The sequence below is a fragment of the Phaethon aethereus genome (genome assembly GCF_964289735.1).
Source record: "Phaethon aethereus genome assembly, chromosome: 11".
Taxonomy (NCBI): Eukaryota; Metazoa; Chordata; class Aves; order Phaethontiformes; family Phaethontidae; genus Phaethon; species Phaethon aethereus.
Genome location: NC_138587.1, coordinates 13,295,749 through 13,313,711, shown reverse-complemented (window position 1 = coordinate 13,313,711; position 17,963 = coordinate 13,295,749). Strand labels below are relative to the sequence as shown.

The following is a 17,963-nucleotide window of genomic DNA, read 5'->3' as shown; positions in this document are numbered from 1 at the left end:
CAGAGTTAAGAGCTCCCCCATGCAAAGAGTCTTCTCAGCATTTCCCTCTATTCCCCTTCCCCCCAGCCATAAGGGAACTCAAAGGGCATCTCTCATTTTTAGTGGCTCCTTCCAACATTCAGCTGCTATAGCAGCTCTCCTTCAGCAAGTGGTCTTCTAGACCCTACAACACACTGGCCCACCTGGTTGTCCTCTACCTTCAGCAGACCCTCTACACCTGGTTCCCATGCCCTGGGCACATGGAAGTGCCCCCGCAGACCTTACCACCTACCTATGCCAGTGCTGTCCACTCCCATCCCCACCAGCTTTTGTTGAGAAACAGCAACCATGGAACAGAGAGGTCAGACAGACTCAGGCGAGCTGTGCTCCTGCTGCAGAAGTGGGGCAGGGTCTTCTGTTAAAGGAGACAGGTATTATGGAGCTGGCTGCAATGCCACATTCATCAGGCTTCTCTATCAGCTCATCTAATTTCAGCAAGAAAGCAGAGCACTGCCAAAGAGAAGGGTGCCTGAGAAGGGAGGAAGTAGTAACTGCACACACCACCAGCTCTTTCCCTGCCAGGGTCTGCTCTGTAAGTCTCCCACTAAGATCAGCAGTAGGTTGGAGCACAAGTGGAACTTGTGGCCACACACAGAAGTAGCATGTGCCACATACCCCTTCCAGGCACAAACAAGAGCAGCCAAGCCACAATGGAGCAAGCCTGATCACAGAGAGGGATAGCTCGGAAGAACTGCACACTGGAGCCACAAAACTGTTCCACCATCTCTGGCCAAACAGTCTAGCAGGGATGGACCAGATGAGCGTAGTGAGCAGCCACATCATGTAGTCTCCCAGAGCTTCTCAGTCACACCACCCCCTTGGGAGTCTGGTTCACTGATATGGAATTCCATACCTCCACCTCGCCTCTTTGCCATCACATCCTCAACGCTTTCCATCAGTAGCTGTATTACTCACATTGCAGCACCCAGCTGTCTCCACCTCCCCCAACTCCTCTCAGCCCAGCTTTTCCCTTCCAAGCTCTCTTGCAAAGACCCTCAGGCACTATTTTCTAATAAAACCATCTTGCACAGCCCTCTTGCCACTCCAAGTCCTGCTTTTTGCATCTTCCAGCAGACCTAGGTCTGCGTAGCACAGATTCATTTCCTTCGCCTGAGGAGATGATTTGCCCTGGGAGAGATGAACATGAGCTCCAAACCTCTGCAAGAGCTGCCATTTAGGCAACATCCTGCTTCCTCTGAAATCAATACCAAAACTTCCCTGACAGCAGATGGACCAAGACTTGGTGCTGTGCCAAAGCACAATTCCCCAGCCAGACATTTAATTCATTACATTTCTGCTTCTCCTTCATTCAGAAGAGCTGGCCTCAGTTACTGCGCTACCAGGTTCCCTACACTGTATTTGCCACTATTAGCTGTTCAAAGCAACTGTGACAGCTCAGAAAAAGGGTGACCCTCATTGTTTTTAGTACACATAACCTGACCATAAGGTCTTTATTGGATTAAACTGGAAGATCATGTTAACCAGTGATTGAATTACTGATAACTAGAAGGCACTGCAATAAAGACAACAGCATCCTGGCCTGTATCAGAAATAGTGTGGCCAGCAGGAGTAGGGACGTGATCGTGCCCCTGTACTCGGCACTGGTGAAGCTGCACTTCAAACATCTTGTTCAGTTTTGGGCCCTTCACTACAAGAAGTAGTGTCTAGAGAAGGGCAAGTAAGCTGGTGAGGGGTCTGGAGAACAAGCCTTATGAGGAGCAGCTGAGGGAACTGGGGTTGTTTAGTCTGGAGAAGAGGAGGCTGAGGGAAGACCTTATCGCTCTCTACAACTACCTGAAAGGGGGTTGTGGCGAGGTGGGTGTTGGTCTCTTTTCCTAAGTAACTAGCGATGGGATAAGAGGAAATGGCCTCAAGTTGCACCAGGGGAGGTTTAGACTAGATATTAGGAAAAATTTCTTTATGGAGAGAGTGGTCAAGCATTGGAACAGGCTGCCCCGGGAGGTGGCGGAGCCACCATCACTGGAAGTGTTCAAAAAACATGTAGACGTGGCACTTTAGGACATGGCTTAGTAGTCATGGTGGTGTTGGGTTGATGGTTGGACTTGATGATCTTGAAGGTCTTTTCCAACCTTAACGATTCTGTGTGTGACTCTGATTCCTGGGCTCCCACCACCACAACACAGCCTGATAGCATCATTCATACTAAAGCACCTGCCAACTTTGGGAAGTGCAAGGTGCACGCTACTCGCTGCTTAAAACGCAGCCAGGTCTGAGGGAGTACCTGCTCACCATTTTACAGTATAGAGCAGTGAGGCTTACTGCAAAAAGACATACTCCATCTGATTAAAACTGCAGGGGGATTTCAAAGAGGCAAAATGCAATTACTGGTGCTGGAATTGAGACAGTTGTGGCTAATACCCTAATCTTCCAGAAGAGCTAGGTGAAGTTACTGTCCGTGACTCCAAGACACGTCCACACACACAAAAGAGATCATAGTTAAAAGAGAGACCCAGGGTAGCAAAGTCTCATTATGCTTGGAATTTGCTTCAGGTAGAGGCTGGGCACCAAGTGCTACAGCTGTTGCCAAATAGCCCCATGCATTTTTCCTGCTCAGTGTATGAACTGCAGTAAGGCTAGAATAAGCCACCCTCACCCAAACACAGCCGGTCAGGGATAGCTGCACCAGAATAACGCTGCACACAAGAGTAACCCTCCTTGTCACAGGTCAGCCTCTGCCAGCAATCTCTTGGTCGAGATGGCCTGTCCCAAGATAGATCACCTAACGTGTCAGTGTCCACTGAACCAGGGCGTAAACAAGAGGCATCCCGGGAGCTGAGCTCAGGCAGGGGGCTGCTCAGCGCTAAGCTTCTTACGTAGAGAGTCTTTACCAGGTGCTTCATTTCATTAATGCCTGGTTTGAAGATGGTATTAAGAACTGCAGATTTGCTGTCGGTCTGGATGAAGAGGCAGCAGATTTCAGTAAGGCTGAGAGATACTGTGATCTCCCTGGCCAGAAGCAAGTAATTCATCACAGAAGGAAGTGAATCTCACTATCAGAGAAGAGTTGGGGATAGAAGATATTTTATCCTATTAGATGGTCAGAAAACTTATTTTTCTTTGAATACAGTCCTTCTAACTTGTCTGTCCTGCTATCCCTCATCTTAGCTCTCCCGGGAATCCCTTCTGCTAATTACTATGAATAATTAAAAGATTACAATTCCTGCCCCCCCCCCCCCCCAAAGTGCCACATGCCATCCTAGTGAATCAACAACCTATAAGACTAGATTTGATAGCTCCCAGCACAGTCATGCCTTGGTCTTCAAAGGCACAACCTTGGAGCTGAAAGAGCAGACCCTGGCTGTAACAAAGTGAGCTGCATGCCAACCCAGCATCACCCCAGAAGATGTGATAATGCACTCCAGTCCTTGGAGGCTCAGCTGTTGGGCAAGTGAGGTGAGGGGCTAAGTGCTTTCATCTACCAGACATTCACAAGTCTTGCATCAGTTTTCAGGAGCCCATACTCCCAGCAATTAATGATTAGGCTGCCTCAACCTAGAGCCTTCACAAAAGGGAACACATGGAGCACTGTGTTCTGACTGAGCCAAAGGAGAACACTAAGAGGTGCAAACCAGGGAGCACTCCTGGTTGGATATTCCACCGTCTAACTCTTTCATTAAAAATAAGGGACTCAAAAGGACCTGCAGCCCTAATGACTCCCATCTTCTAGCCCTAGAGCTAGAAGAGATGTTGCATCTGTTGCCCAGGAAATCCAGTGTGACAGTAGGAAAAATGGGGGATTGAAAGCCTCCAGGCAGAACAAGATGGGGAAGGTGGGAAGAAGGGAAAGGAGGATAAGACAGGCCAGATGCAAGTCCCTGCAGGTCCACTCTGCCTTCAGGGTCAATCCATGGCTCAGGCCAGTTTGATACCAAAGGTGAAAGAAAGCAGCCAAACCTAAAGTACAACCTGAGAAGCTTCTGGGTTCCCTGAAGCCTGAAGGCAGAGGGATGCAGAATAACAGGTTCACAGCCCCACTGACTTGCCTCTCAGCTGAAGTACGAGCCACACACTGCTTCTTTTCGTAAGAATATGGCATCCACATTCCCACCAGACCTAGTCCATCTCTTCCAGATGCAGCTCCACTGGGTAGTGGCTGTGTGCGGGTTAGCACACATACAAACGTGCACTTCTACACTCAGACAGAATGAGACAAATCTCAGGGTCCTTCCACAGGCTGGTGCTCGCTGATGTCAATATAGATTTACTGTTCCTTAGTATAAATCAGCAAAAGCACATTATTCAGGAGAACCAGAGCCCCAGGCTGAGCTGTCCTCTGCCAGTGGGAGTTTGTTCTCACTTTCTAATGGACTAACAGGTGGCCCTAGATGCCATGTGTTTTCCAGAAATATTTTTAAAGGATGTTTGAGGGCACTTTAAAAAAAAGGAGCAGCAGCTGCAGATTGTTATTACTTTTTATCTCTTGCAGCCTCAAAGTCACAAAAAAGCAGAGGAGTCTCCCCACATAGACTTCAGAAGGACATTAAAAAAAAAAAAAAAAGATGACTAATACAGCTTTGAAATCTCAGGAGATCTGGCTTATCTGAAAGATGACCACCAATTCCAGGCCCAGTATCTTTACACCAAACACAGAAAAAAGTCAGCACAGGTCTCCTTTCATAGCAAGGAGTTTTCTCTCTCCAGTAGTATAACAATCCTATTTTGTGCCTTGATTGATACAGGGTCACAAATCCGTGCTTGGGACAGAGCTACCGACTGTGCTGGGCTACATTTCACTGTCAGAGAAATCCCACACAAGGAAAACTTACACCATAAACTTTTTTTTTTCTTAAACAGCAGCTGTTTGAAACTGTTTAATGGATTTATACATTGAAAATAACCTAACAGATGTCATCACACAGTTCCACAAGGTATCACATGCCATCCATCACACATGCAGCATGTAAGATCCATTGGTTGTGTGCATTTCATGCACAGACTTTGCATGACAGGAGAAGGTTGCCCAATTCAGTGATGCGATTACAATATCCTTTATTGTAAAATGACACACAGCAGGTTTCTAATTAAATTTTAAGTAGAAGTGTGCTCCCAGCTCTTGAATAATTTAAACTGTTCTATTAACCAAGGTTCTGAAATGCAACCGAGACACAAGCTCTGGACACAGCAACGGCCGGGGAAAAAAAAAAAACAGTGCTTGGAAGCACAGAATTGGTTAGCTGGGCAGTGGATAGGGCAGGCTACACATAAAGGACAGCTGAAAGAGCACATCTGTTCCTGGAGGAAGGCACTGCAGGCAAGAACGGAAGGAGAGAGGAGCGTTTTCTGCATGCAAATGGAGCAAGGCACATGCAAGAGGCAAGGCTGGGTTCAGTACCCACTGCATCTCACTCTCAATGCACAAGCACATGCTGTTCTCCAAGTCATGTCCAGATCTGTGAGTACACGCAGGTGCCTGCTGGCACACAAATAAAAGCGCCGCTGAGCACGCTGCCAGCGTGCGAGAGCAGCTAAGCCGGAGCATGTCCCAAGGATGCGCCGGCAGGAAGATGCACCATGCGCCCCCGGCATCGCCGCGGAGGCAGCGTCTGCGCAGCTTCCCCACAGCCAGGCCTGCAACGGCCCCATGGGCCACACGAGCTGCAGGGCAGCAAGAGCACAGCCAGTTTAGCAGCAATGTTAGTGAGCAAAGGGCTTTGGAGACCTAAGCTGGGACATAGCGTGCACTGTGTCCCAGTGGGCAGCCTGAGCCACAGCACTGCGGCAGCCCTCAGCCCTGGGTGAGCACAGGTCTTTTTTAAGGTCACAGAAAAAGGAGTGAAGATGAAACAAGACTTGTGCTTTCTAAATGCAGACCTCAGTCAGACCTTCTTGCTGAGAGGGAAGCAGTGATACCGGATAAGGGAGTAGGGATAAGGCTGAAGCCTGGCCCCTGGGTAACACTTAATACATGCCCCACATGACACTTAAGAGCAGGAACATGTGAAGTAATCTCCTAAGCTACTGGAAACCCTGCAATGCTCTTCCTCCTTCCTCCCATCCCTCTCCCTAAGAATATCTCAGAGCCAGCGAGGGACTTGGGAGGAGACTCGGGGCGCGGGGACGGACTCAAAAATCACTCCATAGAGAAAAGAAAGCTCAAATGCTAACGAAACTCATTTTGGCCATGACTCCCCAGGATGCAGGCAGAACAGGGTAGGAAACAGGACAGCTGCCCAAGGGAGAAAACCTGTTCTCTTCTATCAGGCCAAATCCCCACTGAAGTCACAGAGTGAGAAATCCAGAATTTGGTCCCGGAAACCCAGCTTTGACTCAAACCCCAAGGTGACCTTGATCTCAGCTGGGGTCTTGAGACCTTTAGGTTGTGCTTAACTGACAGCAACAGAAAGAAGGGAAAGATAAAAGAGCATAAAAAGGGAAGGAGAGAGAGAAAGAAGGGCACGAGGCAATGCGAAACTAGGTAGTGGCAATACTTTTATTCCTGAGATGCCATGAGCTGGGAAAAGTTCAGCTGTAACTTGGTTTCTAAAGCCTATGCTTGCTCAGGGTTCACTGGGGACACATCAGGCACTGAGGTGAGAAGATAGAGCTGACGTTTAATCTCAGGCCCTCTTAGCAAGAGTTGTGTCAGAGCAGGAAGACAGATCCCTGCATCCTTCCACCTCCCCAGAGTCTCAGCAAAGTGGGAAGGAAGAACAGGGTAAAAACAACCTACCTGTTGCTGGTCCCAAGTCCAGGGTGGAATCATTGAGCTCTCCCCCATCTTCCCAGAAGTACTGCGGGGGCTGAAAAATCTTGGACTCCTCATTCTCCTCGCTGGCAAAGCCTGATCCCGGGGCAGCATGCAGAGAGCCAGCAGCAAGATCAGGCTCCGCAGCCTCTGGGCTGGTTTGCTCATGGGAATTCACAGCCTCCAGGTTGGACATCATGGCAAACTCCAGCAGGGAAGTTGACGTGAGGCCATCAGCTGTTGGCTCCTCTGAGGAGGCAAGGCAGAGGCACAAGGTCCCTGTATAATGACAGTAAATCCGTATCAGAGAGAGGGCTGACACTGTTTGGCTTGTCTTCTCCTTGCAGCCTGTTCCTGCCAACCCAACCCACCGTGCACACCTGCCTTTGAGGTAACCTGCCCCACTAGTGGGCTGCACTTTCAGCTTATGAGGAGAATCAGGGCGTTTTGGGAAACATCCACAACCATGAAGAGAAGCATCCACATCCAGAAGGAGTTAGTGCCAACCAGCCATCCAGCCTGGGGCACCTCTCTTCGATGGGGCAGTGATGGTTCCCCTCTATGAGGTTTTTTGCCTCTTTGAAAGGATGGGGTGCCTTGTTAATCACCCATCCTGGACAGGAGGTGGATGTCTCATATTTAAGCCATGAAATTTTGTCTCTGAAGTCAGTAAGAGTTTCCTATCTGACTGTCACTCTGGCAAGATTTCACCCTAACGCTCCTGATCTGCAGCTATATTATATGCAGGGGAACTGATTTAAACCAAAATTATTCACATCACCAATATTAATCATGTTTTAAATCAGCAGTCTGGAAATCTATTTTTAAGTATTGATTTGAACTTCATTTTGCATTCACATTTTTTGTTTTCATAAGGAAGGGCTGACTGTCACAGGTAAGAATTAAAATGTACTAACAGCAAACATCTACATAACGCTAAGCAGGGAGGCAGGTTGCATTTTACACTTTTCTTTCAACAATTATATCCTTGTTGTTTCCGTTTTATATATTAAAAGGCTTGGCTGACACTTCTTGATTCCTAGATGAGACTTGAATTGTGATTTGTGTCAAGGTACATTCACATGCATATTGAACTTCAATCAAAATGCAAGAAAACAGCACCTGGAACTTGGCTTTATTCAACCGATAAATACCATGATAAATATGGAGACATAAGGAAAAAATGAGATTACCAAAACACGTTTTACATTTAAAACAGTTTTGTTAAGCATGCAAAGTAAATAATTTGGGTGAACCGAACCAATTGCTTCCTAGCTCTCTGTTGTTCAGAACATTAAAACAAGACGATCTCATCCTCTCACAGCTGATTTTTATTCACAGATTAGAAGAAAAAAGGACAAGTTTTCCTGCTTTCTCAGCTCATACTCAGTTCCTCAATTCTTAATGAACTAGTCACTGAACTGAACTAATTGAATAAGCTGAAATGAAGACTAATTCAGTATTTTTCTTCGATAACCAATTTTCTAGACAAGAGAAATGCAGCAGATCTAATCCATCTGGACTTCAGGAAAATATCTGATACAGTGTTTCATGCAGAATTACAAGAGAAGCAAGAAAAGACACCGATTAGCAGGAGAACTGTAAGGCACTGGCTATATGAAAAATGACAGAGGCTTGTGCTGGAGGGAGGCTATTAGTGGAATTCCTCAAGGTCTGTCCTTGGATCTGCTGTTCTTTAACATTTTCCTAAGTGACCTTGGAACAGAAATTAGGAACATGATAATGAAATTAGCCAAGGACACAAGGCGAGGAGACACCCTCACTGCACAGAAAGACTGTTGGTACAGCTAGGTGATCTTGAGAGTGGAAATAAACAGAAATATTATGAAAAGAAATAGTACAAAGTGGTAAGTCACCACCTTGAGAACCAGCACCAAACACTTCTGATACAAGATAGGAAACCATCCATTAGAAACGTCTTAGGAGGAGAAACACCTGTATTGGAAACACTCTAAGATATCACTGGAATGCAGATGTGAAAATGCTTGCACAGTCAAGAAGTATTAGAGGGATTTTTACAAAGCACTGCTGAGACATCACCTGGATGCTGCACGCAGATCTGGATACTCATGGCCTGAAATGATTTAAGCAGAGCTGAACTGCCTTCAGGCAAAGGCACAGACTAGGTAACCTCCTGAGGTTCCTTCCCGCACTATGTCCTACGACTCCACGTCCCAGAAGAACAAATTCAAATCAGGGCAAGTGCCAAGATGAGGTATGGGGCAATGGCAGATGGGTTAGCCCTGGTGCTTTCACTGAAAACATTGACTTGTTAGCACAAAAAGTTTGCGAGTTGCTGCTCACTAGCCAGGCTGATTACCAAGCCTGTCCTGGGAACGCTGGAAGCCAGAAATGCATTTCTCAAACCTTCTGCCTGCTCTGGCCCTCTCCACCTTCCTCCACTATTCTCTGAACTGAGCAAAATCCAATATTGGTTACTCTTTCCCATATACACTTGAGAAGTGCTGAAGCCTGGCCCAATCTCATTTATTTTGTTCTATTGATCCAAGGCAAGATCGGCTGAGGCCAGCACAGCAACCAAAAAGGAATGGCAACAGAGGCAGAGCATGGCAGGGGAAGAAAGCTACTGCAGCATCACGGAGCCAACCCAAAGGCCTTTGGGCATCCCTGGGGATGGGCCAGCTCCCTGTGAGCCGTGCACACACAGTAAAGTCTGCACACCTCTTGTGCGGGAGCACGGATCCAGAGAGACCTGGTCAGGCCAGCCCCCATGCCGATTCAGTGGTGCTTACCAGGTTCCATGATGGTGCCCAGAATGGGCTTCCCCAGGCTGACACAAGGTGCCTGCACCACTAACAGAGAGCACTGCTGAGCCCTGTGCAGCCCAGAGGAGCTCACAGCTTAAGCAAACAGGGTGGAGCGCAGCGACAGGGACAAAGGGAACATTATTTTCAAAGTTATCCAGAAAAGGGGAGCAGAAGGATGGGGAAAGACCACAGCAGGTCCAAGACCACATGGAAAACATGGTGTAGTTGGGACTGCAGCTGACTGCCTGCATCCTACCTCAGCTCTTTATCCACCTCAGTTACCTCTGACTCTCATTAACAGAGATGTGGTTGATGTGGCACTCTGGCTTTCCAGCCACACTACAATGCACATCCCAGGTCTCCCAGACAGCCAGACAAAGCCTCAAAACGTAACTCTGTACCAGTTCCAAAGACGTGTTCAAGACCCTCTGTTTCCACCGGCTACACCCCCGTCTGGGCTGCCTCCAGAGCTCAGACACAGCCCATCGCACCACCTCTAGAACAGACACCTCATGGCAGGTGAACCTGGGCACCCCAAGAGCTAATCCCATCCATGCAGGCAGCTCAGATCCTGGGAGTTTGTTTACCCTCATTTAACTCTGAAGTGTTTACCCAGTTAAAATCCCCTAAGCTGCATTATCTTGTTTACCGGGAAGCTCTGCTCTCCTCAGTCCAAGAAAAAACTACACCACCTTATCCCTAGAGTGAGTCATTAACAGACACAGCCTGAGCAAGCCAGGTTTCTCCCGGGGTGGATCTGGAGTAGGACAACACCTTGGGGCCCAATTCACAGGCACGGGAGCAGAGGTTGGCCTGGGAGAACCCTCCGCACCAGCACCAGCCCGCATGCCACAGGGCTAACGGCACCACTGCACGAGCGGACGAATCGGTACCTCCCAAGACAGCGTTCTGACACCACTTCATACCTTTTGCACCAGCAACAACCCAAAGGCTTGGGGTACCGAGCAGCACACCCAAGAGTTGCCATCTTCCCCCGCCCTCTTGCAAGCACCTCGTAAAGGAGCTCAAGGCAGCTGTCAACTCCAAAGCAAAGAAAGAATCAAAACGCAGGCTGAGCTGGCAGGCAGGGGACCACAGCCGAGAGAAGAAATCTCATGCCCAAGACATCGGTGGACGTTTTCCTCCTAGGATGGGGAACGGGGATTAGATGACTTCTATCAGTCATCAGTCTCCCAATTTTGTCTTTTAAAAGGCAGATCAAGCGACAGGAAAAAAGAAACACACATGAATAAAGCCCTGCGACTGTAGCTGGGAGGGAGCAGGGAACGGAGCCAGGGCTCGCCAGCTGCTTCAATGGGGCGTTTGTCTCTCATTTCTATTTTTGCGGCACCTCTGCGTAACCTGGAGGAGATGAGGCTCTGCATGCTAAAGAGGGCAGCCAGCCTTCGGGGGAACAGCAGGGCTGTGAGCACAGGAGAGAAAACCCTCACCAGATCAGACAGGGGAGGGGCGAAAAAGGACAGAAAGTGGGAGAGGTGGAGGGGAGAGAGGGAACAAAGGCAGAAAGAGAGCACCAAAACCAGCATGGGAGCTCCCACGCTGGCTGCGAGCTCTCCAGCTGCTAGCATCCACAAAGGTGGCACGTGGAGGTAACGCTGACCTTGCAAAAGATGCTTCCCCTCTGCAAGGAGGAGAATGGGGTGATTTCAACATCAGGGAATAATATTGCAGTGTTACCTTTCCAAGATCACTGGAAAAGAGCCAGCCAGGAGGATACACAGCTGAAACGAGTTTGCTAGTTGCTGACCCCACTGGCCCCTCAGAAAACAGTTCCAGGTCAAAGTGGCAAAGCTTGCTCTGCTCAGCTCAGTTCAGCAGAGGATTCGGTGCAACAGCCCTGGACAAGGCAGCCAGGGGAGTTTCACTCAACAGCAGAAAAAAAATATATATCTGAGGAAAGAACATCTGCCATCTCTCTCCCAAACTGCTGTGAATAAGAGCAGTTTCACATTTCTAAGCAATTCTAAAAGAACCCCTAAGTATTTTCTACCAATAGCCGACCAAGAACCACTTTATCCCTTTGCCACAAGGCAAGCCACCTCTCCTCGGGATGGGGCAACTGTTTAAAAGGTCCCAACTGGCCCACTGAATAGGACTAGAAGTGAAAGAGGAAATAAGTTATTTCTTGTATCCAGCTGAAATGAGAGGAGGGATTTGGGGAGATGGAAGAGAATCTGGCTGTGACTGTGTCAAATAGCCTTTAAAATTCTCACTTTTTAATTAACAACCAGCAAACCTCAATTTTCTCTCTAAGGAAACAAAAGATGTCATCACATCAGCTTGACCTATAGAGGGGCTGGTGCGCCCTTCTGTTTCGCCAACTGAAGGTTGGTTTTACCTCTCCTTCCTGGGTGCTGTGGCTACACCACACTGCCACGGAGGCAGGACCAGCCTGCTCAAGGGACGAGCACCTGCCTGGAGCACACACTCTGACTTACCTGCCTCTCACCACCAACTAGCAGAGCCTGTACACCACCATCCAAGCACAGTTACACAATGGGTACCAGGGAGGCAGATCAGAGCATCTCGGTATTGCCAATGCAGCAGCCGCAACAATGTCCATCTGGCCCTGCTACCGTTGACCTTCCTTTCAAGCCCATCCCAAACCCAGGAGTTACCCAAGAATGTTATTTCCTAGGAGAGCTGGGTCAGGAATGGGTCATTTACTGATAATTGGTTAGGACAGAAACACAATGACCAGATGAGGGAAGCATCTGCCAGGGATATTCCCTCCCCCAGACCAGCGCGCCTGGAAAAGCCGGGGAGCAAGGCCCAAGGGCAGAGAGGAGAGAGGCCCCGGGGCAGAACAGCCAACGGCACAAACTGCTTCCAGAGCACAACAAAACACAGAGTAATTTAAATAACAAAAAAGGATCCCAACCACAGACAGTGCAGGAAGAGAAGAACATGTTCAGCTGGGGGATGTCCAAGCCGATTCCCTCATGCTCACCTGGAGTCTCTGACCCCCAGTAGCTTGCACAGGGAAGCATACGGGACAAGTGTATATCAGACCAAGGACTTTTGGTGCTAATTCAGAGTTATGGACCATACTCATGCTGGGACACTCCACCTAAGAGACCTCTCCCAGCCCATCTCCCACACAGCCCTATTGCTGCTCTCCCATGCTGCACTAGACCACTTACAAATCCAGCTGGGTCTCTATCTCGGAGATAATTTCCAATTAGGGCTTCAGAAAACAAGATCAGACTGCCATCCTCCTCTGGTACTGCCAGCAACCAGGTCCCTCACCAAGCGTCCCTCTAAAACTACCCACCCTCCCATGGCCCCGCGACATTTTATAAAGCGATGGGAAAGGCACTTTGGTCTGTGAGGAGCACAAACACTCACCAACCTGAACCTGCTCAAGGAAGGGGGAAAAGGCACAACTGAAAAAGCCACTGCAATGGGACAACTCTTCAGGGGCACCTCCTAGAGCACACAGTAGCTGTGCCAGCATCTTTAAGCCTTTACAGATCTTTACAGCTAGCATAATCAGAGAGCTCAAGCACCAGGATACAGGGTGCACATGTCTGCACGTACCGAGTGGGCGCTACCTTGCAAAGGACTGCCAACATTTGCTGCCTGGCATTTCAGCAGAGAACATCTACAGCAAGCAGACCCACGTATATCCATGGGAAATGGCAAGGCACTGTCAGAAGACACACCTGCTTTTGCAGGTGATTGCAGATGTGCCCCCAGCCCATCTGCACCAGAGGCCTGACTTCAAGGGCTGCTGGGCATCCTCAGCCCAGCACCGAGGAGAGTCACATCTACATTCTTTGCAATTAGTAACATCTGCTCTAAGCACCACCACTCATCTCCACAGAGGAGACACCATGCAAGCAGGCCACAGCAACTCAGACAAGCCTGTCTGTCCTTCCCCCTTTGCTCAACCATTCATGCCAGGAGTCGCAATCTTGCTTGGTTTCAGTTTCCCAGACTGTTTGCCTTCACTCCCTCCCCAGATCGTCTCGTAGCCTTCACACCTCCCTCCTCTGCTGCTGCAGCGTCTGCTCTCCTCCACGCTTTCTGCTATCAACAGTGGCAGTTCCCAGCTCGGGGCGGGAGGAGATGCAGCCCCTGGGGAAACAGCATTGGGTAGGCAGTTGTATACAGAAGTGAATTTTCTTTCCTCAGTTACCCTTCATAGGCCTCCTCAAAGCAGCCCACAGGCCCTCAGGGGTTAACAGACCACAGGATGAAAGCCACTGATCTAAGAAAAACCACAGCCCACAGATTCCTTTGCCTTCTTGCAGGCTCAAAGCATTTCATCTGTCTGCTAAAAAAAAAAAAAAAAAAAATAATCACCTTACCAGGCCTCTGCTTCCTCTTCTCGCTCTGTCCCAACCTGGACCACATACCCCACGGCACTCTGCCTGATTTCCAACACACCAAATAAATGCTCGTGGCTGCTTCGTCTTCAAAGCCTCCCTGCCCAGGCAGAGCAAGCACTACCGCAGACACATGAGGGACTTCCCTCAAGACACAGTCGCCCGTCAAAGCCTTTTACACCCCAAAAGGTCTTCAAAATTCACTGAGCACAAAATAGTTACACTCTGCTCCAGCCCCTGTGGCAGAGCAGTGACGACCACCCTGCCACACACTGGCATGCCACACAGCATTCTCACCCCCAAGGGGCTCCACTCTCCAAACAACCTCATGCATCCCAGGCAAAAAGGCTCATACAAAGCTTTGGTAGCCCCAGGGCATGCGTACGGGTCCTGAGTACCTTCGCAACGCATCAGGCAGGAGGAAAAGCTGAGAGCAGTTGCAGTTGTCATACAGAGGCAGGGCTGCAAAGCTGTCTTCCCAACAGTAAAAAATTATCTCCAAAACAAGAAAGTACATCCAAACCCTTGTAACCACAACGGGGCTTAACCAGGCATGGGGACAGTGCAGGGCAGATCTGAGCCCCAGCAAGGCATATCTTCCTTGCCAGCACCCCTGGCCCTCTGAACAAACCAACGCACGTGTTTGCTTTGCCTCTGTGCAGGCTGCGCTCGTGTGGCTGACAAATAGCCTCTCTCCATTCTTTTGGGATTACGTGTTTCAATAGCCAGCGAGAACTGGAAGCAAGTTCACCCAACCGCCAGCTGCAGGCCGTGATGCATCTTCCCCACAGCCCCTCTGCCCCTGGACCTGCAGCAGGGCTGCCATTGCTGCTGCTGCTCACTCAGGTACCCACAAAATGCCGGAGCTGCTTCCCACGATGAGCGAGTGAAAAAACTTTTGTGTGCTCTGATCTGCAGCTCATCGCCGGCAGCTTCCCCTTGAGGGCTTAATGTAGTTATTTCTACCCCTGATGCCTATAATTAAATGAACATTTCCTTATGGCACTGAAGAGGCCAAGGAAAAACTGACTACAGGGAATTTTCATCCATCCTGATTTATACTCCCACAGCTCAGGCTCATTCACACAATGCTAACAAGGAATCTTCTAAGCAGGCAGAAGGGGAAAAAAACCCACCCTTAAATATCCCACATGCAGACGAGCACCTGGGGAGACAAGAAGAGGGAAGAGACCAACTCCCTCCCTTCTCCCTCTGCTTTTAACCACATCATTTTCCTACTTGCAAAAGCAAAGGCGCTCAGAGACCCTAAAGCCTGGAAAGATGTTTCCATGCTCTGCCAGCAGACCTGTGCTGCCCAGCAGTTTGCTGGGACCCCAGTGAGGCTCAGATCCTGTTCCAGCCCATCCCACAGCTTTGTGGAAGCTCCTGATCCTGGCAAGCACACTACAGGAATCATGCCTTTCCCCAGCATGAAGGAACGACACTCAGTTCCTCTGGCTCTTTCTCAGGTTTAACCATTCCTGCCCTGTGGGACTGGAGGAGTGAGGCTGGAGTGCACTGAATTATTCCAGACTGGAACAGATCCTAAACCACTGAGCAAAGCTACTAACTAAAACCAGGCTTGATTTATAAATTTCCAGCAGTCTGCATCTCTTCTTACCTCTCATCTAGGTAGGAGTCCAGGTGTCTGGAGATGCCTGGCCAACTTAGTCCAGCCCCCCTGAGCTGCCACTACCCACTAGGATTACCAGTTTCACTAGATTAGGAACTGAGCTCTCCCTCGGAGCTGCCACTTGCCCCCCACCCCTACACTTCTCCCTGCTAGGGCAGCAGAGAGGATCACAAGGAAAGCCAAGGACCCAAATGCTCTGTATCATCACCAGCTGGACAGCAATACTAGAAAGTTTCCAGCAGCCCCAGCAGAATAGGAAACACACCCTCCCCTCAGCACAGCAATACCAGCTGTGGTCCTTTCGGCCACCAGATTTTAAAACCACCACAAGGTCCACCTCCTTCCTCTGCAGAGCAAATGTAGCTTTCAAGCACCGGGGATGATGCCATCCCTCGCTGGCAGATCGGCAGGGTGGGAGTATGGTAGTCCCCCACTATGTACCCTGCCCTCCTCTGTGGGGGAGGCAGAGGTCTGGCTGAATTTGGGGACATGGGTCTCCTACTGAGACACAGCTAAAGGACCTTTGCCAGCCATGCCCGAGGTCTTCCCTAACGTGGACAACCTGCCTGGAGGGAACCACAAAACTGGCTCCCTGCTCAGGTCTGGAAAGGCTTATTGCTTCTGTGCCACAGAGTATTGGCACAAAATCCCAACAGGTTTTCTGATCCATTTTGGTCTTTCAGCTCACTATTGTTTGCAAACCTAAAAGGCTTTATCCCTTCTCTTTAGGGAGCCCCAAACGTTAGGGGTGAGGCACTGTACATACAGCTCACAGACAGAGTGGCTCCACAGACGACACATTCCCCCATGAACATTTTTTGGGGATCAGGGTAGTAAGAGAGACGTGCCAGGGGGCTGAATGTCACCGTATCACAGCTTGGTCATGCTGGAAGACAGCGACTGGTTGGGATATCAGCCCTTCCCTCCCTGCCAGAATGACTCAAGACAAAGACTCCCCCACTCTTTAAATGTCCCCGGTCAAAACTCCTGTTCCACACTAACCAGATTTCTGTACAAAAGGGAGAGGGTAGTGAGGGAGAGGACAATCTCAGACTCACGGGCCTTTGGGAAGGATGCCTTTGTTGGGAAATTTCTCCAGACTATTTAAAAATAGAAGCAGAGCCTTCATAACTATTCTGAGTATAATTATTCCTGCACTTAATTGCCTTTCCCTGGCACCCTACCTCTCCTCCAAATTTCAAGAGGCGGCTCTTAGGGGAACACGGAGCAATTTGTGGTTCCTCCTTCCTTTGTGCCAGTTTTGCGGTAGTTAGTAAAATCACCACGACGCCAGAAGAAGCCCTCAACACCAGAGAGGGCGGTTTTGGGGCAGCCTTGGCGTTAACAGGGCCAGGGCGACGTCCACCCTCTCCCCGCACCACCAGCGCTGTCGGTGCTGGCCACGGCGTGCGGGGTCCCCGCAGGGACCGGCGCTGTGCGCCCCGTCTCTGGGGCAGGAGACCCCGGGTGAGCCCCAGCCCCACAGGGCAAAAGCCGTCAGCGCCCACGGGGTGTCCCGGGGCACCGACCGGTCGCCCCAGAGTGCTCTTATGCCCGGGGGGACCGGTGCCCGGTACCTAGGGAGAGCTCCGGGGTGGGGGACAGGTCTCGCTACCGGGGTCAACGGTGCTTGTTGGGGGTGTAATAGGGACCTGCCTCCCACCCAGGTCCCGGTGTCCCGGGGAACTGTACCCATCGCGGGCTGGCGGGCAGACACGCGCCCCGCCGGGGTCCCGGTGCTCGGGGCGCTCCAGCGCCCGGGGCGGGGACCGGCACCCGCCCGCTGCCCAGCCTCGCCGTGGGTGATCGCGGCGGCCGGCCCGCCCCTACCCATAGGGATGGCGGCGACCCCCGCCCAACCCGCCTTCACTCACCGGCGGCCAGAAGCAGCAGCAGCAGCAACGCCGGGGCCCGGTGCAACGGCTGCATGGCGGCGGCCGCTGCCCTGCCGCGCCGCCTCTTCACGGGGAGCGGGGCCGCCCCGCCGCCCGCCGGGCTCTGCCCCTCGCCGCCGCGCCCGCCCGCCGCCCGGCCCCGCACTGCATCCCGCCGCCCGGCGCCGCCTCCTCCCGCCGCTCCGGGGGAGGGGGCAACGGCGAAGGGGGGGGTCCTAACTGCCCGCCGGGTTCGCAGCCGGGGCGCAGGCAGCGCGCAGCCGGTGCTTTACACCTAATTTCTGGCTGCGGAGCCGCCGCCGCCCCCCTGCCCGGCCGTCCCCGGCTGCAGGGCCCGGGCACGCCGCCGCCCCCGGCGCCCCGCGGAGCCCACAACGAGTGCCGGCGGCGCGGCTGCATGCGCCGGCGGTGGGTGATCAGCCCCCGTGGCGGGAAGGCGAGAGCCTCCGAACCCGCCGGAGACGCGCCCCTCCGCCGGGCGAGGCGGGGGCACGAGCCAAGGCCGCGGCAGGACGGCGGCTCCCTGTCAGCCGAAACATCGGGGCCCTG

At 51.1% G+C, this 17,963-nt stretch overlaps 1 protein-coding gene across 1 annotated transcript in view; it reads right to left on the bottom strand.

Annotated features, from left to right (window-relative positions):
* Nucleotides 1-17,448, bottom strand: part of PODXL2 (podocalyxin like 2) — a gene marked incomplete at its 5' end in the record, with an annotated part of 30,587 nt that extends 13,139 nt beyond the window's left edge. The window contains 2 exons of the mRNA XM_082004410.1: nt 6,731-7,024; nt 17,394-17,448. Of these exons, the coding sequence (XP_081860536.1) occupies nt 6,731-7,024; nt 17,394-17,448 (349 nt within the window). The remainder of the gene's footprint in view (nt 1-6,730; nt 7,025-17,393) is intronic.
* Between the last annotated feature and the right edge of the window lie 515 nt (nt 17,449-17,963).